Here is a 25144-nt window from a genome sequence, read left to right on the forward strand (position 1 = left end):
AATCCTCACGGTACCTTGTATATCCCTTCCCACTGTTCACCCATCCACTAATATTTACTGCCTGAGTACTTTTCTCCTCCTCCTTCATCTCCCCCCCTTCCCCTTACCTCTCCCCATCTGAACAGTTATACATGTCCTATTCAGGGTTATTTGAGGACTAAATGGTCCAGTAAATGCAAAAGCCCTTGAATTTCTTGCATTAGCTCTCACTATTTGCCCAAGTGTTTATTGAAGGCTTTTCACAGCTGCTCCCAGAGAGGTCTAGCCTGGGATGGGCCGAGAGGGAGTGGATATACAGATATGATGATAATGTGAGAAAGGTCCTTCCCTTTTTATCCGCGCCCCCCCCCCCCAGTCCTTATACTTGGTAGTCCAGGTGGGGTGCTGCTGTGTTTGGGGCAAAGAGTTCTGGGGAAGAAGCTGGACAAAGGCCTCCTGAGACAGCTGGTCTCCATCTCCAGGTGTTTGGGGACAAGGACGCAGATGGCTTCTACAGAGGCGAAAGTGGGGGCCGCATCGGTTACATCCCCTGCAACATGGTGGCAGAGGTGGCTGTGGACAGCCCTGTGGGGAGGCAGCAGCTGCTCCAAAGGGGTTACTTGCCCCTGGATATCCTCCCTGAGGGCTCAGGTATGACCTGCTCCTGTCTCTCACCCACCTCCCACTGCCAAGTTCCAACCCACGTCCGTGCTGAGGATTTTGTATGTCCAGAATGGCCAGGGTGCCTCATTTATCCAGTGCCCAGCAGAGCTTCCGGGCCTTAGTCTGTGAAGACTGAGAAAGGTGTGGCCTTGCTGTGGGCCTGCCGGGTGATTTACGAGTACCTTGTGGGGGGCTGGGCCTCTGTAGAATGCTCTGATGCTCCCCAGGTATTCGGGTCCTGGAGGCTGGGACGGAGCTGGGGTATGGCCACCCTTTAAAAACCTGACCCAGGCCTGAGGAGATCCAGTGTCATTGTCCTGATCCCACTTCCCCTGCCTCAGCTTCTCTCTGATATCTCCTTGTCTTCCTGGATCAGGGAACGGTCCCTTTGTGTACTCCTCAACCCGCACGGCTGGGCCTCCTCCTAAGCCACGTCGGTCCAAGAAAGGTGGGTGCAAATTCTCCCCCCTCTGTGAGCATGTGTGTGGAATGGGGTGAGAGCAAGCACCACTTGTTTCTCTTGGAGTTTGGGGCAGGTAAAGGGTATCAGAGTAGACTGCCACTCATTTCCGTCTGCCCAGTGGTGGGCTTAGTCTGGTGAGGATTGGGGCAAGGAGAGGGGTGATTGGTTAGGGCCTTGGCCCCAAAAAGCCCTTGACTATGAGTTCTGTGCAGCCTGAGCTATGTATCCTGCCTGGACTTCAGTTTAACCCCAAACTGAGCTGACATGATCCTTGAGAGCTCTCTCTTCCATATTCTTTGTGGGGGAACCGATCCTGAGCCGCTCACTCCATCCCACCCCATGGCTCATACACACTCTTTCCACAGCTGAGATAGAAGGCCCTGCTCTGCCCTGTCCAGGTGAGGGGTCATCCCTCGGCTTTGGGGACTGGGTAAAGAGGTAGCATGGGCTGAGGATGGAATGGGGTGGGGTGCAGTCTAGAGAGAATCCTGAACCTTCTCTCCTCCCCCTGCAGGGCCCCCCAAGCCAGTCTCTGCGGACTTGAAAGCTCCCCGCCCCATGGTGGCTGCATTTGACTACAATCCCCGGGAGAACTCCCCTAACATGGATGTGGAGGTGCGAACCCTCAGAGCCACAAGAAGGGGGGTGACGGCAGGACCACCTGTTGTTGACATCTGTCCTTGGTCTCCCCACAGGCAGAGCTACCCTTTCAAGCAGGGGACATCATCACGGTGTTTGGGGCCATGGATGATGATGGCTTCTACTACGTGAGAACATGGGGTGCACTGCCCTCCAATGCATCAGCCCCTTCCCAGAGGGCTCTGGGGAGGGACCGGGCAGGCAAGGGGTTCTTAAGAAAAGCCTTTGCAATATGTGGTCATCTCCCATGACTGATTTTCTCTGGGTCTGAGGGGGCTCAGGAGGAGGGTGTCCAGCATCTTTTCTTCCCTGGCCTCAGTTTCACCATGTCCTCTTCAGGGTGAGCTCAATGGACGAAGGGGTCTTGTTCCATCCAACTTCCTGGAAGGTCCTGGGCCTGAGGCAGGCAGCCTGGACAGAGAGCCTGGGACCTCTCTGACCGAGTGTCAGGTCAGTGAGGAGCTGGGCTCCCACCTCAACAGTGTGATCCCTGTGGTTCTGGGGCAGTGGGAGCTGGAACAGTCTTGGGAAGGTACAGCTGGGGTAATAATACAGGTGAACCCAAGCCAGAGGGTCCCCAACAGAGGCAGCTCCTGTCCTGTAGTGAGGAGATGGTGTTCATGGCCTTGTTGACAAAGAGATGATGGCTGCAAAACCGATTCCAGGTCATTGATCCCACTGACCCCGGTACAGTACAGTGCAAGGGATGGGGACAACCTGTGGAAAAGGGCCCCCTCCACCCCCTATCTCCAGTCACAGCACCAGTCTCAGGCCCTCCCTCTTGCCACCCCTCTGTCTTCCATGTGCTTTCCATTCTGTAGACTTTTAAAGTCAGTTACCCAGCAAGGCCTGACTTCCTGGGGCCAAACTCTCAGAGCATGCTTCTTCTTGGAGTGGATGGGGTAGAATTAAGGCCTCCAGCCTCAGAGGGCTGAGGGAGGGTGTGGGGGCCAGGTCCTAATGGGGAACCTCCTGCATTAGTTCCAAACACAAGAGCTTTCAGAGCCCCTGTGACTGGGATGACTGGGTGGAGAGCGGACTCGTCTGTCGGTAACCCATCTCCTCTCTTTGTTCCCTGTTCTCAGAGAATGAGGAGGAGAAGAGTCCAGTGCTAGATGGAGATAGATATATGTAGAGAGAGCAACATGTAAGTGGGGGGACTGCCCCCCCTACATCCTGTGAAACCGCCTACTCCCCTCTTCACCATAATCAGATAGTGTTCCTCATTTCAGTCACCTGGGCTTGTCTGGCTCTTTGGCTTTCTCCCAGGAACGGGGCAGGGAGACCTTGCCTGGAGCCAGATTTGAGTATAGAATGCCTCTCCATCCCTCTGTGTTCCCCTTGTCATGCCTTTTCCCAGGGCAGTACCAGCTGTCATGGGAATACATAAGCCATCCAAGTATGTTATGTCTCTTTAACTGACTCCTCATATTCTATAACATATACAACTTATAGAATATTACATAACAATTCACTAAGAGTATTATGATATTATATGACTATAGTATTATAATACTGGGATTATTATTGGTGATAGATGATGCTAATGTCATCAGTAATAATCTCCCACCCTTGTCCTCTGCATCCTGACCTGGTAGGTGATCAGATGCATGGTTTTACTTCCCACTCTCAATTTTCTTTGCTTTGAAGGATAGAAAGGAGAGCTCAAGTAATTGGAATCTGTAGTTAATTCCAAACTGTTCTTCTCTGTGACTGAGAGCCCCTCCTTCTGTTTTTACAACAATCCCTTCTTCCTGGCAACTGGGGAGGGACTCCTGGGAAGAGGTAGGAAGGATCTGGGATCTCACAAGAGACCCTAAGATCTCAGCCTGGTCTTGAAGTTCTGATTAGTTAGTAGATAAATTGACCTCATTGTAGTTCCATCCTGATACATCCCGGGCCATGGGGTAATTGGGACCCCAGGCTGTGCATCATTTCCAGTCGCTGGCCTGGGCACATGGCTGATTCTGGTGAAAGGACGCCATTCTCTGGGCAGCACATAAGAGTTTGAGGAACACATCCAAAAACTTCTCCAGTAGGGTAAAAAGGGAAGCCACTGACTGGGAAAAAGTATTCGGTAATAACATATCAGATAAGGGACTTATATCCAGAATTTATGAAATACTTGAGCACCACAACAAGATAAAGGTAAATAATCCAATAGAAAAATGGGCACAGGATATGAACAGGCACTTCACCGAAGACGACATTCAGATGGCTAACAAACACATGAAGAAATGCTCAAAATCCCTAGCCCTAAGAGAGATGCAAATTAAAACAACTATGAGATATCATTTCACCCCAGTCAAAATAGCAAAATTTAACAGAACAGCAAGCAACAAATGCTGGCGAGGTTGTGGAGAAACTGGAACCCTGATTCACTGTTGGTGGGAGTGTAAAATGGTGCAACCCCTGTGGAAAGCAGTATGGCGCTTTCTCAAAAAGTTGCAAAAAGAGATACCATTTGACCCAGCAATTCCACTACTGGGAATATACCCTGAAGAGACCATAGCTGACATCCAAGCAGATATATGCACACCCATGTTCATTGCAGCTTTGTTCACAATAGCAAGGAGTTGGAAACAACCTAAGTGCCCATCAACAAACGAATGGCTAGAGAAGCTGTGGTATATTCGCACAATGGAATACTATGCTGCATTAAAAAACAAGGAACTCATGCAATATTATTCAAAATGGTTGACTCTGGAGAACATTATGCTGAGTGAAATATCCCAGTCACAAAAGGACAAATATTACATGATGCCACTGTTGTAGAATGGGACTGTCCTTGGGGTTGGGGAGAGACTGAGTAAGATGGGTTCAATAATGTATACTGCACTGAAACAGAGGAGGGAGAGAACCGTTTAAAAGAGAGATGTAACTGGGTGTTTCTGTCATCACAGGAGACTAGAACGAGGGCTGCATGGTGGAGGGGACCTGGGGGAGGGTTTGTAAAACAATGAAAGAATCTTTTCTTTTACTTTTCCATAAAAAAAAAAAAAATAAAAAAAAAAAAAAAGAGTTTGAGGAGAAGGAAGAGAAATGCTTGTGGGCTGACTAGGGCCTGACAGGATCTGCAAGCACAGGAAGAAGAAGTCAAACTCATTGCTATACCTCATTGCTGTGCCAGCCTTCTAGAACAGCTAGAGCTGCTCTGTGGGTTTCCAAGGCTGGAATCTTTACACAGTTGATGGCTTCATCTTTCTCTCATGGAGTGACAGGTGGATGCAAACCACCAACTTTTTGGCTAGCTGCCCAATGCTTAAGCACAGGTCACTAGGGCTCCTGCAGGCACAAATGTCCACATGGGAATGTTGGTGGGGTGGCTTCCTGGTGGGTCCTGCCTGTCTTGAGACCTCTTAGGAGCACTTAGAGTTTGGGAGGGTGTGAGGCAGGTGGGACAGCTCAGGCTGCGGATGGAGGTGGGAAGAGATTGAATTCTGGAGGGGATGTGAGACAAAGAAGGAAGAGGGTGGGCAGGGTTGGCCCTGCAGCGGATGGTGAGGGCTGAGTGATGCAAGTGACTGTGAGTCTCCTCTCAGGGTCCATTCAAGGGACAGGCGTGGTCCCCATCTCCAGCTGCATGCCCTCAAGGCTCTCGGGCTGGGCTACTTGTTGGCACCACCTGTGAGGTGCTGCTGGAAATGCTTGCCTGGAAGTGACAGGGGTCTCAGGGGTGTCTCTGCCTCCTTTCTCTGGGAGAACAAGTAGGAAGGTGTTGAGAACTCTTGTGTGCAGTTAGCCAGCATACTGTTGTGAGACACAGAGGAGGGAAAGGTCACAAGTAAGCAGAAAGCAGGATTGAGATGCATCTGGTTGGACTCCCAGCTCGGTGCTCCCTGCACTCATCCCACCACGTCACTTCTCTGTGCTCTGTGTATTGGGCTGGGCCATAGAGGAGAGGGGCTCTGGGTGTCTGCTATGTGTCTAGGAGGTGGGAGTCTCATGAGGTTGTGAGAAAAAAAGTCAGGATGGGCGGGCCCTGACTATGTGCCTTTTCTTTCTCTCCCAGGACTGGACCAGCCCACCACCAGGGCGCCCAGGGCTCCCTGGCTGGCCCCGTGCTCATGGCCCAGGCAGCTCATCCAGGACTGACCTGGGGGAGCCACAGGGTACGAGGGAGAAGATGCAGGGCCTCCTCTCCAAGGGGAAGCAGCTCCTCAGGAAACTGGGCTCTGGGAAGAAGGAATGAACTTGTGACCCATCCTGCAGACAGAAGCAACCCCATGTAGGTCCCCAGAGACCTCAGAAATCTGCTGGGACTGGGCAGGGAAAGCCTCTGGCAGGGGCTCCTGTTCCTTAAGTTAACACTGTGGCACTCGGAGGGCAATCAGAAACTTGTTGACGGTCAGAGCTAGACAGGCCCTTAAGGGTGAGTCCCCTTGGGGGGGTGTACCTTCCTCTTACAGAAGAGGAAACTGAGCCTCACAAAGAGGAAGTAACTTGGCCGCAGTCTCCAGACCTCAGTCACAGAGCCAGGGCTGCTAGTTAGTGCTGTCCCCACCCCGCTTCCCTAGGCCATCTGCTGGTCCTCCTCACTCCCAAAGTGGGGAGCCTGGGAGAGAATGGCCGGCTCTCCCTGAAGGCTCTGGCCATCCTGATCGCGTGTCTTCCCTCCACTGAAGGAAAGTTTGCACTGGATTCACCCAAGCCCCACCTCCCCACCGGGCGGGAGGGGCAGAGCCATGTATATATGTACATACTCAGTGCCTCAGCCCAGCTTCCTCCACCTCGCTCCCACTGCACAGGCCCCAGAAGGAGAATGGCCATGCCAAAGCGGGCCTAACCCCGCCCCATAGTGCTCCACCTCTCCTTGCCAGCCCAGCCTCTGGGCCCCCTGTGTGTCTGTCCCCAAAGGCCCAGGGGTCTGCTGGGCAGAAAGCAGGAGTTGGGTTTGCCTTATTTTGCTCATCGGATTCAACGTCTCTTTTGCATCATTTTCCTCTGGTCCCCATCAGGGTTTGGGGGCTGGGGGGAAGGACAGACATACGAAGTTATTTTCATACATTCCTTGTTTAGAGGGGGGTAGGGGGCTCCACACCATTGCCCTAACCGCCCCACCCCTACCCTGTGGCTGGGTGGATGTCTCTTTGCATGTTTCCTCTGCTGTGGTGGGAGATTGTTTGTTTGACTGAACTCCACTTCTTCTCCAGTCTCTAGGGATGAGGAATTGTGGGGACAATTGTTTTAAAAGACATTTTATTATAATAAAGTCTATTTTCACAAATTTTATGCTGGACTCTATCTGGGGCAAAGGATTCTTAGGTGGGGTGGCTCACACTGAGCTTTGAACCTGACTTCAAAACCCAAAGTTACGTGTAAGGGGCACATGTGTGGCAAACACTGTTTTAACCCCAAGGCAACCAAGCAGCTCTTGTTCCTAAGAAGGGTAAACAGCTCCCGGGCCCCTGCGGCCCAGACACAGGTATTTGGAATTAGAACAAAATAGTGGAGGGAGCCATAAGCTTCTCAATTGCTTGCAATGCATCAGAAAGTTGGACAATGACTAAGCATGGCCAAAGAGATGACTCTGAGTAAAGAGTATTGATTCAGCTCAGACTGCCAAGAGAACAAACCAATATGTCTGGGAGAAAAATGCAGCCAGGGTGCTCCTTGGAAGCAAGGGTGGTGAAACTTTGTCTCATGTATTTTGGGCAGGCTGGTAGGAGAAGCCAGTCCTTGGGAAAAGACATCATGCTTGGAAAGGTCAGCAAAAGAGAGGAGGACCCTCAACGAGGTGGACTGACACAGTGGCTATAACAATGGGCTCAAGTGTCTGAGATGAAGAGGATGTCACAGGACAGGGCCAGGCTCATTGTTCATGGGGTCACTATGAGTCTTGCCTCTGCAAACTCTATGGACTTTGATAAATGTCAGTAATTGTAGAGGGACCTCAGGCCTCTTGTTCATAGGGTCGCTATGAGTTGTGCTCGACTCAAAGGCAATCAGCAACAACATGAGTCATAGACGACTTGACAGCAACTAACAACAATAACAAGTGGAAGAAGAAGAAAGACCTAGGAAAGGGAAATGAGAGAGTAGGGCTCCATTTCGATAGAGTGAATTGAACGCGGGCTACATTTTTTTTCTTCCTCTTCCAAATTCACCGGGGAGCTCTGGTGGCTTACTGGTTAGGGATTGTGCTGCTAACTCTAAGGCAGACAGTTCGAATCTACTAGCTGCTCTGAAGGAAAAAAGGCAATCTCCCATGTGATTGACAGCCTCTGAAAACCTGTTGGATGGTCAGCTATGAGCTAATTCTGACTTAATGGCTCATAACAATGCACCAAAAGCTCATCTCCCAAAAAAAGTTAAATCCCCAAACAACCCACTGCTGTTGAGTCCCTTCCAACTTGGAGCCCCTCCATTGGGCTTCCGAGGTGATAAATCTTTACAAGAAAAGACTTCTCACTTTTCCACTTCTGATCAGTGCAGCACATTACTCACCATGGCACTAAAACCCCTTATAAGTTCAGTCAATCACTCGCTGGCAGTGAGCCAACGCCAACTCAGCAAAAACTTCCATCAGGTTTTTTAGGCTACAGATCTTTATAGGAGACTGTGCATCTTTCCCCCCCTCAGAGCACCTGATGGATTAGAACTGCCAGCCTCATGGTTAACAGATAGATAACAGTCTGTTATGCTGTGTACTATGCCACAAGTAATTAAGAAACACACAAGCAAATCACAGGCTCAGTACCGTGGAGTTGGAAACGACTCAGAGGTGACCCTTCAGTGGCTTTTGGAGGTGGTTTTGAACCGGAGAAGATGGCCCATCTTTTTCCTGTAAAGCTGCAGGTGAATTCAAGCCTTGAAAGAGGGGCCGCCACATTTGGGGTAGCAGTGCAAGTCTTTATGGACGTGCCCTGGAGCTCTGTAGAGACATACTGTTGTTGTTTGATTGCTGAGCAGGAACCACTCATAGCTGACCTTTCAGCAGGTTTTCAGAGGCAGTAAATTGCATGGAAGGATATTGTTCATCTTTCTCCATTGGAGCAGCTGTTGGATTCAAACCACATGTCCTCAGATTGGCGGTGCAGCTTCTTCCCACCAGGTCACCAGGGCTCCCTCACAGATTGTATGTTGTTGTTGTTGTTGTGTGATATCGAATTAGAACTGACTCATAGCTGACACGCCAGCAGGTTTTCAAAAATCATATGAGAGGAGATTCCCCATCTTTCTCCCACACAGCGTGTGGAGGATTCAAGCGACCTGTTTTGGGTTGGTAGCTCAGCTCTTAATCATCAGGCCAGCAGAGCTCCCTTACAGACGTGATAGAGGTAACAAAACCAGAATGAACACTATGTTCACCTTCACCTGAAAATAAGGGAGATTCTCAGCATGTTCAAAACAGCAGGATTCCAGAAAAAAAAAAAACCAGATGGAAAATAATAAAAAATCTACAGGGCAAAGCAGAAAACACGTCAGGGGGTAGAGAAGGTAATTCAGTGTTGGTTGCAGCAGAATTGCCAGAAATTCAAGCCAGGTTCAGAAGAAAATGTGGGACCAGGGATATTATTGCTAAAATCAGACAGATTTTGGCTGCAAGTGGAGAATACCAGAAAGATATTGATCTGTGATTTATTGACTATACAGAAAAAGTCAATGGTGTGAATCATAACAAATTGTGATTAACATTGTAAAGAATGGAAGTCTGAGAACATGTAACTTGTGCTCATTCAGAAACTTCATAGATTAAGAGATAGCCCTTCAAACAGAGCAAGGGGATATGTTGTGGTTTAAATTCAGGAAAGATGGGCATCAGGGTTGTATTACCCTTGGGCTATATTTACTCAATCTGTATGCTGAGCAAATAATCTGTGAAGCTGGACTGTATGAAGAAGAATGTGACATCAGGATTGGAGGAATGCCCATCAACAACCTGTAATATGCACACAACACAACATTGCTTGCTGAAAGTCAAGATTTGAAGCATTTACTAAAGAACAAAGACTATCTTCTTCAGTATACATTACAACTCAACAGCAAGAAGACAAAAATCCCCACCACTAGATCAATAGGCAGCATGATAGATGGAGTAAAGATTTAAGTTGTCAAGGATTTCACTTAACTTGGATCCACATTCAACAATCAAGGAAGCAGCAGTCAAAAAAAAGTCAAATGACCTATCTCATTGGGCAAATCTTCTGTGAAGGACCTTTTTAAAGTGCTAAAGAGTAAGGATGTCACTTTACGACTAAGGTACATCTGACCTAAACCTGGTGTTTTCATATGCACATAAACATTGAATAATGAATAAAGAAGACTGAATAAGAATTGCTGCCTTTGGATTGTGGTGTTGGTGAAGAGTATGTATATACCATCAACTGTCAAAGGAAGAAAGAACTCTGCTTAGGAAGAGGTGAATCTAGAACGTTCCTTAGAGGAGAGGATGGTGAAACTTAATGGCAGATACTTTGGGCATTGAATATGTTATTAGGAGGGCTGAGTTCCTGGAGAGACACACTGTGGTTGGTAAAGTAAAGGATCAGAGAAGAAGAAGAAGAAGAAGGCCTATGATGAGATCAATTGTCATAGAGGCTGCAATCATAATAAGCTGTGAGGATGATGCAGCCTTGGCAGTATTTTGTTCTGTTGTTCTTACTATTGTGGAGACAGAACTGACTCTAAGGTAACTAACAACATGATGTAAGTGAGGCAGGAAGCAATCTACAGGATTCGGTTGTATTGTCATGAGCCAGTCTCTTCTGAGGTAGAAAAGACATTAAACAAGCAAGCAAAGATTAGAGGGAGATCCGACCACCAAGAAAAAGGAACTGTGAGCAGACAGAGCACGTCCTTTGGGCCTAGGGTCTGGGCTGAGAAACTCTGAGACCCAGGGGGAAATGGAGGAAAAAGACTTTCTCCCAAAGCCATCAAAGGGTGCCAGGTTTCTCCTACAGCCAGCACCCTGAATTCAGACTTCTAGTCTCCTAAACTGGGCGAGTAGGTTTTATTTGTTAAAGTAATCCATCTGTGAGATTTCTATTATAGCTACACTAGATAGGATAGTTTTCCTGGTAGCTATCTTTCAAATTTCTTGGTAAAGACAAGGGAGCACTTCCAGTACTGCATTTCTGTTGAATCATCCCAATTAGTATCTCATCAGTTCTGGACCTTCCGTTGCTGTGCAGCTTGACCTTCTTCCTCATAAACGACTTCCTGAAATGTTCCAACATTGGCCTTTTGTGTGTGTGTGTGTGTGTATAGTGACTCTGTATATTCCTTCCTTCTTCTCTTACTCTTTCCCCCTTTTTCTTTTAATTATTCTAAGGGATGAGTGCCTCCCTAGTATTGTTATTGTTAGTTACTGTCAAGGCAAGTATGATCGATATTGACATTATGAACAACAGATCTGAATCCTGTCCTATCCTGTGCCATTCTCACCATCTCTGATACAGTTGAGCCTAATGTCACAATCACTGTGTCAATCCATCTCAATGGGGATTTTCCTCTTTCATTGACTCTCCACCCTTCCAAGAATGACGTCCTTTTCCAAAGAATGGCCTCTCCCAGCAACATGTCCAAAGTGTATGAGATGAAGCTTTGCCATCCTTGCCTTCAAGGAGCACTCTGGCTGCACGCTTTCTAAAACATACCTCTTGGTTCTTTTGGCAGTATATGGGATATTCGGTACTCTTCTCCACCACCACCAACTCAAAGGCATCAATTCATTCGTCATCCTTATTTATTGTCTAGCTTTCAGTTGCATAGCAATAATTGAAAAGACCATGGCCTGAATCAGATGCACCTTCGTCTTCAAACTGACATCATTGCTCCTCACTATTATTGAGAGGTCCTTGACAGCAGACTTGCAAGGACAAGCAGTACATGTCCTTATCTCCTGACTGCTGGTACCAAGTGTGTTGATTGTGTATCAGTTCAGAGGCCTGTTCATTATCTGCCTGAAAGTGAGCCACAGAGGTGGTGAGTTTTGTTCCATGCTCAAAGAGTGACTACTGGCCATAGTCTTGGATCTCCCAGTCTCTATCAGATCAGTATGCATGGCTATTTTTTCTTTTAGCTTCTTTTGATGTTTGCGGCATCATTCAACATTTTATTCATGTTGTTGTTATGTATCATGCAGTCACAACTGACTCAAAGCTGACCTGCCAGTGGTTTTTGGAGGCAGGAAATTGCACAGGAGGAGATTGCCCATCTGTCTCTTGGAGCAGCGGGTGGATTCGAACCTTGAACAATTCCTTACCACTAAGCTACCAGAGCTCCCTTTCATAGCACCTTTCAATATTACTGTGAATTTTTTTCTGCAATTCTTTCAGTTTGAGAAATGCTGGGGGCGGGGGGAAAGTACTGAGAATGCTCTTCCTTTTTTTGTTTCCTAATTCCAGATCTTTGTACATTTCAATTTAATACCTTGTTTTTGTCTTTTCCATCTGCCCTTCGAAATCTTCTGTTCAGCTCTCTTGCTTCGTCATTGATTTTTTTTTTTTGTTTTAGCTTGGTGGGGAATATTTCACTCTCTTCTGACATCCATTGAGATATTTTCTTTATTTACTGTCTTTATAATGGCCTTTTGCTTTCTTCATGTGTGATGTCCTTCCCCCCTCTCCCATGTATGGTGTCCTTGATATTATCTCATACTCCATCTGGTATTAGTTTCAATGCATCAAATCCATTCTTGAGATGGTCTCTAAGTTCAGGTGGGATACACTCAGAGTCACTCCTGTGGGCTTCTCTTAATTTTCTTCTGGTCTGGTCTGCCGTCAGCTGGGCTTCTCCAGTTTTTCTTTCTGCAGCTGAAGTTGACTTGAGTAATGCCTGGGTGCTTTGATTAGCCTTACAGGCTTGTCTAGTGTGTGGCTGAAAAGCGAGCTGCTGGGATGAGTTTCGTACTGGCTTGAAGATTAGTTAAGGGCCATAGTTCCAGGGTTCAGCCTGGCCATTTTTGTGATTTTGAGTTTCCACATCTCTCTCCCATTCTGCCCAGTATCCTCTACTGTGATCTCTTTTAGAGCAATTGGCCAGCATGGTAGGTAGCAAGGAACTCTCTAGTTTTCGGGTCTCAGGGTTGTGGACCTTGAGATCCATTTGCTTTTCCCCCTCTCTTTGTTCTGGATTGGAAGAGGTCAATAGTTGCACCTTAGCTGACTGTTCACACAAACTTTTAAGGCCCTACTACTACTCATCAAGCACTCAGTTTGATGTCACCAGCGGGAGAAGAATGGGCAATTTCTTCCTATGTGATTAACTGCCTCTGAAAACACACTGGAAGGTCAGCTATGGGTCAGTTCCGACTCTGTGGTACACAACAACAAATACTCATCAACATAGGAGTAACTTTGTTTTTATGTTCTGTTATGCTAATTAACCTTGATAGTCCTCTGAAACTATGGTCTTGTTATCCCAGGGCCAGCACCTCATTCGCTCAGGGTATCTCGTTATGATTTAGATATTTGCACATCTTGGACCCTTGTTGAACTGGCCATTTTATTTTTTTAGAAGTAGATTACCAAGCCCTGCTCCCTGGTCTGTCATAATCTAGGAGCACCAGTGAAACCTATAATGCATGACCCCGCTAGTATTAGAAAATAGAGTGGCATAATTTCTACCACAGCAGTGGCAGACAGCCACCACAGCATGACAAATCGAGAGATAAGTGATAGAGTGACAATGGGGAGTTGTTGTTATTAGAGGCCATTGAGTTGAGCATGACTCATAAAGACCCTAGCAACAAAAGATCTAAAACCTGTTCTGTCCTGCACCATCCTCATACTTCCTGACACACAAGAGCCCGTTGCAGCAGTCACCATGTCAGTCCACCTGGTGGAGGGGCTTCCTCTCCTTCGATGACCCTCCACCCTTCCCAGCATCATGTCCCTGTCCAAGGAATAGCACCTCCTAGTAACATGTCTGAAGTATGTGAGGTGAAGCCTCATCATTCTTGCCTCCAAAGAGCACTCTGGCTGCATCATCTCCAGGACCTATCTGATCACTTGGCCATCCATGGGGATGTTCAGTGCTCTTCTCCAACATCATAGCTCAAAGGCGTCAATTCTTTTTCTGTTATTCATTTTCCAGGTCTTGGGATGCACAGCTAGTAGATGAAAAGACTATGCTTATTAAATTTTACCTGAAATTGCAACTTTTCCCTATTGGGATTTTGATTAAATGATGTTGACTCCATTGATGAATTTGGAGAGAATTGACATGCTAACAATATTGAGTCTTCTGATGTATGAACAAAGTATTCATCTTCCTTTTAATAACCCTTTTCATAGGAGAGTAAACTACTAAGTAAAGTAAGTGAAGATTCAGAGTGATTATTCAGTGTGAGGGAGACACGTGAGTAGAAACCCACCAGTGAAAACATGGTGATTTCAGAGCATGGATACCAAGGGGAAAAGGATATAGGGCAAGAAACAGATATTATAGTTTTTAAAAAAATATCATTAATTGATTACTTTTAGAATCACAAAAAGGGATGGGCTAGCTGTGGGGACTGGATGAAAGTACTGAGGCTGGTCTTGGTCAACTTCAAGAACAAGTTACAGATGTTTTCAATCTTAGTCACACTTCAGGTGGCATCATAAAACATGATTGGTTGATGTTTAAACAGCTTTTAATTAGATGATTCATGCATTTGCAACCACCATTTCCTCCAGAAATAGCTTGTTAAAACAAAACCCTTTAAATTGTCTGGGAAATTTTAGATAAGCTGGTTTCAAAACCCTTTCCAAATGATTTTCTTTATTATATTTTTTGGTCATAAGGAAATATTTCTTAGGTCCTCTTTATATAAAAAGACAGCCGTGCCAAGTTTACCTTCTTTAGAATGTACTTCTTTTACACTTGATCACCAAGGAAACAAACAGATAGGTCTTGGAATAGGTGCAGCCAGAGTGCTCCTTGGAGGCAAAAATGATAAAACTTCATTTCATATATACTTTCAGCACGTTGCTAAGAGAGGTTACTCCTTGGAGAGGAACATCATGTTTGGAAAGGTGGAAGGTCAGTAAAAGAGAAGACGACTCTCAATGAGACGGATTGACATGATGCCTGAAGCAATGGGCTCAAGTATGTCTGAGGTTGTGAGGATGGTGCAGGATAGAACAAGGTTCAGATCTGTTGTTCATAGGGTCACTATGGGTCATATTCAATTCGACTGCACCTAACAACAACAGCTAACAGAAAACATTCTCTTAACGACCATGAAGCTGTGATAAGTCATCTTGGAAAAGATAAAGTCCTTGTCAAGCTTGCAAGGAGACCAGTTTAAGTCACCAAGATTGAACTTAATTTAAATATTTACTTCTGGGCAAAAGCTGTATAAACATCATGTTGTTGGTTGCCTTCCAGTTGAGCACAACTCATAGCAAACCTATGAACAAAAGGCCTGAAGCTTTTCTATAGCTATGGACGTTTATCAGAGTTCATAGTTACAGGAGGCATGTTGTTTAGAAAGTGGATGCCATTCCCACTTCCAAATAAACATCACAGTCTTTTTAAAAAAAATATTTTGTGTGTGTGAGGGGAGCTCTGGTGGCCTAGTGGCAAGAAGCTGTACTGCAATCCCAAAGGTACATGGTTTGAATCCACCAGATGCTCTGCTGGAGAAGGAGCGACAATTTCCTCCTGTACCTGTCAGATCTGATTTGACGGCAAATGCACAAAAATGAACAAAATAAAATAAAAAATTCTAAAATATATATTGTGTGTGTGTGTGTGTGTGTGTACCGTCAAATTGGATCACACTGGTTCAGGGGGAGATTGCCCCTCCTTTTCCAGCAGAGCATCTTGTGGATTTGAACTGCATACCTCTGGGATTGCAGTGTATCTTCTTGCCAGTAGGCCACCAGAGCTCCCCAAACATCATAGTCTTCTTTAATTTAAATTTTATTAGCATTAGTTTTTAATATTTTGTTGTTGCTGTTAACCATTGAGTTGAGACTGACCCATACCTGACCCTCCAGTGGGTTTTCAGAGGCAGTAAATCACATGGCAGAAGATTGCCCATCCTTCTCCCATGGAGCAGCTGATGGATTCAAACCATTTGCCTTTGGGATTGAAGCACAGCTTCTTAACCACAGGGCCACCTGAATCTCCTTTTCGAATATAGATTTTGCATACTTTTGATGGATTAAAAGAATTTCATATTTTTTATACAATTGTAAATGGCATTGCTACATTAAATTTCAATTTCTGATTGCTTGTTGTTAGCCTATAGATACAGAAATGATTTTGCAGTTAGCCCTTGAATGCTGCAACCTCGTTACACTCACTCACTAGTTCTTTTTTTTTTAATTTTTTATTGGTGTATATATAATCATTCATATACATCATGGTTTTTTTGGTTTTGTTTTTAATTTATTTTATTTCCTTATTTTTGTGTGTACCGTCAAATCAGATCGGACTGGTACAGGAGGAGATTGTTCCTCCTTCTCCAGCAGAGCATCTGGTGGATTTGAACCGTGAATCTCTGAGATTGCAGTTGCAGCTTCTTGCCACTAGGCCACCAGAGCTCGCCACACTCACTAGTTCTAATACATGGTTTCCCCAGTGCCGATTCATTAGGATTATCTACACATATGATCATGTAAAGTATGAATATCATGTCTGCTCCAGCTGACAGTGACCTTACGAAGAACAGAATGAAACTCTGTCCAATCTTGTTCCATCTTCACAATCTCTTTTGCACATAAGTCTATTTTGTAGTCACTGTGTAAATGCATCTCACTGAAAGCCTTTCTCTCTTTTGCTGAACCTCTGTCTTCTACTTTTCCACATGTGTTGTCAGTTTTCAGGGACTGGAACATCCCGACACCATGCGCAAGATATGTGAGAAGTCTTAGCATGTTTGCCTCCAAAGAACATCTGGTTGCACTTCCTTCGAAATGTATTTGTTTTTCTTTTGGAAGTCCATAGCATATTTGATACTCTTTGCCAGTTTCACAGTATATAGGCAGCAAATCCTCTGTGGTCTTCTTTATTGATTGTCTAACTTTCACATGCGTATGAAGGACTTGAAAATACTATGCCTTGCATCAGGCACGCTTTAGTCTTTTAACTCTTTATGTATCTTTGCTTATGAGTAAAGAGGGCCTTGGTAGCAGATTTTTTCTCCAATGTAGTGTGTTGTTTGATTTCTTCACTGTTCCTTTAATGGATGCTGATTGTGGATCCAAGTAAAAATGAAATCTTTGACAACTTCAATGTCCATGTATTATAATGCTGCCTATTGGTCCAGTGGTGAGAATTTTTGTTTTCTTAATGCTGCTATGTCATCTTGCAAGCTATAATCTTTGATCTTCTTCAGTAAGTGCTTCAAGTCCGCGTCACTTTCAGCAAGCAGTGTTGTATTGTTTGCGTGCTGCATGCTGTTGATAAGCTTCCCTACAATTCGGATGCCATATTCTTCTTCATATAGCTTCCGAGATTATTTCCTCAGCATGCACATTGAATAGATATAGTGAAAGGGCCCCTGGTAATTCACTGTGTAACATGTCAGGTAGCTAGTTGAACTGTCACCAGCTGCTTCAAGGGAGGAAGATGGGGAATCTCTTTCTATTAAGATTTCCAGCCATGGAGTCCCAATGGAGGGTTGTAGTTGTTATCTTCAGCAAGATATTAGATGCATATGATATTAATGATATTGCTCAATAAGTTCCACATTCTGTTTGATTACTTTCTTATTGGAATGGGCACAGATACGAACCTCCTCCAGTCAATCGGCCAGGTTTCCAAATTTCTTGGCATAGACAATTGAGCACAACTAGGGCCACATTCATTTGCTGAAATATCTCAATTATTAGTCCATCAATTCCTGGAGACTTATTTCCCCCAATGCCTTCAGTGAAGCCTAAAGTTCTTCTTTCAGTGCTATTGGTTCTTCTTCATACACCACCTCCTGAAATGATTGGGCGTTGACCAGTTACTTTTGGCACAGTGACTCTGCCTATCCTTTTATCTTCCTTTGATGCCTCCTGTGTCATTCAATATTTTGAGGATCTCCCTCTCTTTAAATAACCCTAGACTTTCCCCAGCAAGATGTTTTTCCCCATGAACTGGCATTTCTTAACAACATGTCTGAAGTATACGAGATGAAGTCTTACCATCTTTGCCTGCAAGGAGAACTCTGGTTGCACTTTCTCCAAGACAGTGTTCTTTTTTTTCCACTTTAAAAAAAATTAATTTTAATGAAAGTTGACAGAGACTTTGGATTTCCATTCATTCATTGTTGCACTTTTTTCCCTGCCCACACCTCCCTGCTAATTTACTTTTCTCTTTGAAAAGTAAAAGAAAAATTCTTTCATTTTTATACAATCCCTCTCCCCAAGTCTACTCCAATATGCAGCCTTCATCCTGGACTCCTGTCATAACAATAATATCTAATCATTAATCCCTTTTAAATAGTCTTCTCCCTCATCTGTTTCAATGAAGTATATATTATTTATCCCCTCTTTCTTAGTCTCCCTCCAACCTCTATGTCAGTCCTCTTTTATAACAGTGGCATTATGCCATATTTGCCTTTTTGTGACTGAGATATTTTACTCAGCATAATGTCTTCTAGGGTCATCCATTTTGTGTAATATTTCATGAGTTCTTTGTTTTTCAATGCTATTGTATTCCATTGTGTGAAGATACCACAGCTTCTCTATCCATTTGTTTGTTGATGGAGTTGTGGGTTGTTTCCAATCTTTGCTATTGTGAACAAAGCCAAAACAAACATAGGTGTGCAGTTATGGTTCCTTTAGAGTATATTCCCAGTAGTGTAATTGCTGGGTCAAATAGTATTTCTATTTGCAACTTTTTGAGAAAGCATAATATAGCCTTCCATGGTGGTTGAATCATTTTACACTCCCACCAACAGTGAATAAGGGTTCCAGTTTCTCCACAACCTCATCAGCATTTGTTGTTTGCTGTTCTGTTAAATTTTGCTATTCTTACTGGGGCGAGATGATAGCTCATAGTTGTTTTGATTTGCATTTCTCTTAGAGCTAGGGATTTTAAACATTTCTTCATGAGTTTGTTTGTCATCTGAATGTCTTCTTTGGTGAAGTGTCAGTTCATATCTGGTGCCCATTTTTCCAATTGGATTGCTTACCTTTATCTTGTTGTATTGTGATACCAAATATCTTGGGCTAGATTTTCTTCTAGAGAAGCAACACCAATGGGGGGGGGGAGCAAGTATGTCTCTCTCTAGAAAATGGCTCATGCGTATCCAATGGCTTGAACACACCATCAGGAGAGAGATGGACAGTCTCCTATTTTATTTATAAGCCTTGGAAATCCAACGGAGGGTCACAATGAGTCAGGAACAGTAACCAGATAACTTTTTCTACCAGGGTACTTCTGTTATTTCTATACATTCAAGGATGGCCCTGTGGATCATAACCCTGTAAAGCCCTTAGGGAAGAGGAACAGACTTGTGTCCACTCCTTACTCTGGTCAGAATTCAGGACTGTTGTATAATACCTCCTCTCACGAATTGCTATTGGCCTTGATGAGCTGTTTTCCTTCTTGCAGTTATAACAGGATAGCCACTGATTTCACGAGGGCTTCATAATGCAGAGAAGGCGGCACCACTATGAAGCTTTCCCAGGCCACACGGAGACTCCTGGTTCCAGCCTGCTTTCCTGCACTGTACTTTCCTAATCAGGCCCAGTCTCCTGGTCCCCTCGCTGTTTCCCACAGTCCTTTCTATTTTCTGGTTGACAACAATGTTGTTCTCACTTCCATGGCTTCTCCAGGGTCAAATTTGGCAGAGGGATTCCTGAAGTCAATGATAATTTTGCTTTACTAGAAATAGAAATTACTATCTGCATTTCAGGAGTTAGAAGTCTCCTTGGAAAAGATAATTTAACTACGATACTGGACACATGAAGTTAATGGAGTACTCTCTTCCAGTTGCAGAAAGGAATGAAATTTGAAACTTGAATTCTAAACTTAGTCAATTATCAACCACATCTCCCAAGAGTCCCAGAAAGGAAATACTCATGTTCAAATGCCACATGTAGTAAATTTCAGGTTAGGAACAAGTGACTTATGGAAACTCACAATTTGCCCTTTAACATTATGTAAATTGAACCAAGCCCTACTTGACAACAAATTCCTCATCACAAGGAACTGCATGAACAGCTTTTAAGCCATTAAAAAAGCTTCAAATCCCGAATCCACCAGATGCTCTGCTGGAGAAGGAAGGGTAACCTCCTCCTGTACCAGTCAAATCCAAATTGACGGTACACACACACAAAAATAATAAAATTTAAAAAAAAGTTTCAAACCTTTTCTTGCACTAACCCAATGACAATGTCAATTTCAATTCCAACTTTAAGTTACTCTATAGAACAAAGTAGAAATGTCCCAGTGAGTTTCCAAGACTGTAAATCTTTATAGAACACCTCATCTTTTTTTTTGAGAGACTGGTGGGTTTGAACAACTGAACTTTGGTTACAAGCTAGACACTTTAACCATTGCACCACCAACCCTCTTTGCACTAAAGGGAGGCTAGAAAAGGACCATACATGCCTCTTTTGATTTATCCATAGATTCACAGTCACACTTAGGACTAAACCTGGTAGCAGGGGGCTTCCTATGTACACTAAAGTTTGGGAATCATTGCTCCAGGGGGCAAAAACATTTCTAGGCAGTTTCCTTATTCATGCAGATGGAAAGTAGCCAGGGCTGGGAAGTCAACATTCAAAATTGATTACTTCCCAAAAGACAGAATACAGGGGAGCTCTGGTGGCCTAGTGGTAAGGAGCTGCAACTACAATCCCAGAGGCGCACGGTTCGAATCCACCAGATGCTCTGTCGGGGAAGGAGGGACAATCTCCTCCTGTACCAGTCAGATCTGATTTGACGGTACACTCACACAAAAATAATAACATAAATAAAAAAAAGACAGAATACATTAAAAAAGAAGAGCGAGGCTCCCTGCATTCCGTCTCCGTTGTGTTAAACCTGTTCTTAACCTCAAAATGAACCAGGTCACTGGATTGGGTGGTTCAGAGAACTGGTCTCAATACTTCTTTGTACATGTACCTTATCCTCTGTATTTCCACAATCAACTGTATAAATACAATTTAATTTTTGCTTTCAAATAACCATTTTCCTGTTTACTGTGAACAAACAACAGTGTAGGACACATGGTAAAGAACCTTGATTTTGTTTGCTTTACTGTCTGGGTCCTTCTAAAGATTAAAAACAAAAAAAAAGATTGACTTGTCTTTTTCATGATGTATGGGAAAGTGCTAGTTGTCTTAGGTTAAAAAAGTGAATACTTCATATTCTCCTATTCTCAGGAGCTGAGCGAGTCAGCAGTGGCGCACAGGGTGGAACTGGGGCCGCACATCTACCAGCCCTGCCTTCTCTTTTATCTTATCTGCGCTCCTCCAGAGCTGCAATTAGAACCAGCAAAGAACGCCTGTGTGATGGGAAAGAGGCAAGCTCCAAATTAAAAATTCATACAGGGAGTGAAAAGAAGACCTCAGAAGCTGAGCAAGAAAGACAACAAAACAAAGAAAAGAAGGATGCGAGCCAAGCTGGCTAAGTAAGAAGTTACGAGAGCCCCAGACAAGTTAATTCCATAGTTTGTTCAGACTATTTTTTTTCTAGAAGAATGTTTCTTAGCTCTATCATCTATCACTTCCCTTCAGTTGACGAAATGGCTAAGTTTTATATATATATACACACACACATATATACATATATATACATATATATTTTTTAGAGGAAAAGAGTCTAATGTCTTTACACTTGGGGTTCTGGTGTTGAGGGGCAAAAACTGAGACCCTGGATACTGGCCCATATAATAAGCTTCCACGTCACTCGGTAATCTAACCCCAGAGGCTGAATCTAAAGTCCACTCTCAGGAACTAAAAAGCTAAAAACTAAAGTAAGTGCTTTGACAACAGAAAACTTACTACCATTTTGAGAGTCTTTAAACATGTTCTCCAGAAAAGGGTCATTCGTAGTGAAGACGCTTAGAATGAGTGCTTGTTTCCTGCTGCATTTTAGATCAGGACACCCAGGGGTACAGCAGGTCCCATAACTCCACCACTGTCAAGTTAGAGCCTTTGGAAAAACTTTAAAGGACGAATATTCCACTCACTGCATGCCCGGAACACTCAACATCTGCCTAGCAAACCCAGCAACTTCATGGAAAAAAGGGCAAGCCAATGGATAACAGGAGAGAAAAGAAGCTTAAAAAGAAACCAATTAATAAAAGTACTGAAAAAGTTCTTTTTACAAACCATTGGACAGGCGCTTCCTGGATGACCCTTGTTAGTACTGCTGTTCCCTCTCCTTGTTCTCAACTCCTATAGGAACTCAGTGTAGACCTTAGCTGATCCTATAACTAGGTAGAGTAACTCATCATTAGTCTGTACCCAGTATTAGCCTGAGGTCTCACTTGAGGGCATGAACGTTTGCTGCTGTGACTCCTCTCAGAAGCCAGCATAGCCCTTTGCACTCCGGGCCTGAGTTCACTGAGGTACATGAACGGGAGATGATGGGGACACTGAGGCCTGGCCTTTGAGATAAACAATTGGAGGAAAGGCGAAAAGAATGCGCTATGAGGCTACAGGACTTTCTGAGTATGGCTGGGTAGAACTCAGCTGAAAAAGGAAACTTCCCTTCCAGGTGGTCATTTCTTCCCCACTGCTTGTTCCCGGTCAGTCTTTCCTTTTTCCTCCCTTTGTCTGTTTTTGTCCTTTCAGCATCAGCCAGATGTAGAACAAAAGGAAACAAATGATTTCGTTCTTGCTCCAAAGCATAAAGTCGGTCACTGAGGCAGGTTCCGTGGCTGTGTTCCTGCGTGTCTTGGACTCTGGTTTGCGCACAGAGCACCAGGCCTCCAATGGCCAGCACGGGGGGCCAATGCTGGACACCTGGCTTCTGAGCAAGAGATGAAAGGCTTCTTCAATGTAAAAACTGACTGGCCTCTCAGTGCGGTTGAACTGTTTACAGACTGAGTTAATGATTACAGGCAATGTGTATTTTGGCCAGGTGCCCGACATTCTTACCCACCCGTCAGATATCATCAAAGCCATTCCATGCCTGGCTGGAGTCTTTCCAATGCACCTCACAGAGATGCCGACACAAAGGAGCAGAATGTACTCTTCCGCCAGAGGCCAGAACAACAGAGGCTGAGCGTCAGCCACGAATTAGGTGCTAAGAGGCTGAGTCTCCCTAAGTGCTCAGGACCAGGGAGGGTCAAGGTCAGCACTGGGGTCAGGGGAACCAGATTCCTTTCTGAGCAGTTCAGGAGGTGTGGGTACGAATCTCTGCAGCTGCCAGCTACAGGAGAGTTGGGGTGGGGGACTAAGACCTTTGAGAAGAAACAGAAATCTCTACACTATAACACACAGCAGCCCGTAAGACAGCAGACCTCGGAGAATGGACTTAATGTTATGGGAATATGGACAGGGTAGGGAGATAAGTTTGCTGTTTTCCTCAATTCAGTGCACAAGTTGAAAAAGCTCAATTCAGGACTGGGATAGGATGAGGCACCAAAATGATGACAAATACAATTAGGGGAGCTAGAAGGCACTCTGTTATTGGGCGGAGTCCCATCAGAATGAATGGCATGCATCTATTTGAGAATTATCAAACTGCTTTTACACAAGTGCTTACTGATCATTAATTGTGAGAGAGAACAGGAAAGTGGGGATTAGTGACAGAAAAATCATCACTAAAATGCTGTCAAGGCTTTTTGGAAACAACAAATATCAAAGAACACTCAGGCCAGGGAACACTGAAACTATAGGCTAATTTACAGACTCCAAAGTCAGAAGTTTTTACTATTTATTAAATATCTGTTGACTTCTGAGTACTTTCTGAGTACATTGGAAAGTATAACAAATGACAACCAACCCTGACAACTACAAGCAGTAAATTTCATATGAATATAAAAATAAACATCCAAGATAGTGACACACTCATAGGAAAAGTATTATAATTACAAAATTGTTCTCGAAAGAGAATGTTTTATGTACTATTGCTTCGGAACCACTCTCTAGTGAGTTTTCAGAGGCTGTAAATTACATGGGAGAATATTGCCTATCTTTCTCCTACCTTGCTGCTGGTGGATTTGAACTTTGAGTTAACAGCACAACTGTTTGCCACTTTGTTGTTATGCGCCATCGAGTCGTTTGCGACTCATAGCACAACAGCCCTAAACCCTGCTCTATCCTGCGCCAACTGCACCGCCTCCGACACACCCATCCCGATTACCCCAGTCACCGAATCAATCCATCTCATAGAGGGTCTTCCCCTCCTGCGCTGTCCCTCCACCCTCCCAAGCATGATGTCCCTCTCCAAGGACCTGTTCCTCCTGGCAACATGTCCAAAGTATGTCAGACGAAGCCCCAGAATCCTTGCCTCCAAGGAGTAGCTTGGTTTAATCCTCTCCAAGACAAATCCGTTTGTTTTCCTGGCAGTCCATGGTACATTCAGTACCCTTCTCCAGCACCACAGCTCAAAAGCATCCACTCTCCTTCTGTCCTCCCTAGTCATTGTCCAACTCTCTGATGCATAACAAGCAATTGCAAATACCATGGCCTGTATCAGGCGCACCTTAGTCTCCAGAGAGACACTGTTGCTCCTGAGTACCTTAGAGAGGTCCCTAACAGTAGACTTTCCCATCGCGATACGCTTTTTGATTTCCTGACTGCTGGTGCCAAGAGTGTTGACTGTGGAGCCGAGCAAACTGAAGCTGTGAACACTCTCAGTCTCTTCGTCATCCATCCTGACGCTGCCAATTGGTCCAGTGGCGAGAATCTTTGTCTTCTTGACATTGAGCCTCAGTCCATACTGAAGGCTGCAGTCCTTGACCCTTCGCAGCAAGTGCATGAGGTCCTCCTCAGTTTCAGCAAGCAGGGTTGTGTCATCTGCATAATGGAGATTGTTAATAGATCTTCCACCAATCCTAACGCCACGCATCTCCTCATAGAGCCCAGCCTCTCGGATAATCTGCTCTGCATACATGTTGAAAAGGTATGGAGACAGGATGCATCCTAGATCTTCAAAATCTACCAATCAACCAACCAACTCATTGCAGTTGAGTCGAGTCTGACTCAGAGGGACCCTATAGGATGGACCGGAATTACCCCTTCTGGTTTCTAAAGCTAGAATAGTTTTGGGAACAGACTGCCACATTTTTTTTTCTCCTGGAGAGGCTGGTGGATTTGAACTGTTGACTCTATTATTATCAGCTGAGCACCTGACCACTGTACCACTGGTACTCATTTTCAAGAAATGTAAGGACACATGGCTTTTTAATTCTCCTACAATGGCCTGATGTTGAGGCTATCAACATGTCACAAAATGCTCTTGTAAGAAAAGGGATAGAATTCATGCTCTTTTATCGATGTGTTATTGTTATGTGCTGTCAAGTTGGAACCAACTCAGAGCTGATCTTCCAGTGGATTTTTGGTTGTT

The 25144-nt window shown here is 44.7% G+C and overlaps 1 protein-coding gene across 2 annotated transcripts in view; it reads left to right on the forward strand.

Annotated features, from left to right (window-relative positions):
• BZRAP1 (benzodiazepine receptor (peripheral) associated protein 1) overlaps positions 1 to 5936 on the forward strand; it is a 28098-nt gene extending 22162 nt beyond the window's left edge. The window contains exons 25-31 of one of the 2 annotated variants that reach the window (XM_006889244.1): positions 462 to 630; positions 1019 to 1090; positions 1471 to 1503; positions 1620 to 1720; positions 1801 to 1872; positions 2084 to 2194; positions 5757 to 5936. In XM_006889244.1, the coding sequence (XP_006889306.1) occupies positions 462 to 630; positions 1019 to 1090; positions 1471 to 1503; positions 1620 to 1720; positions 1801 to 1872; positions 2084 to 2194; positions 5757 to 5936 (738 nt within the window). Of the gene's footprint in view, positions 1 to 461; positions 631 to 1018; positions 1091 to 1470; positions 1504 to 1619; positions 1721 to 1800; positions 1873 to 2083; positions 2195 to 2829; positions 2860 to 5756 lie in introns of those variants that run through there. The other variant, XM_006889245.1, reaches the window with a different exon arrangement.
• Positions 5937 to 25144: the final 19208 nt, after the last annotated feature.

This window comes from Elephantulus edwardii, unplaced genomic scaffold, assembly GCF_000299155.1.
Source record: "Elephantulus edwardii isolate Elephantulus edwardi_28Jun2011 unplaced genomic scaffold, EleEdw1.0 scaffold00077, whole genome shotgun sequence".
NCBI lineage: Eukaryota > Metazoa > Chordata > Mammalia > Macroscelidea > Macroscelididae > Elephantulus > Elephantulus edwardii.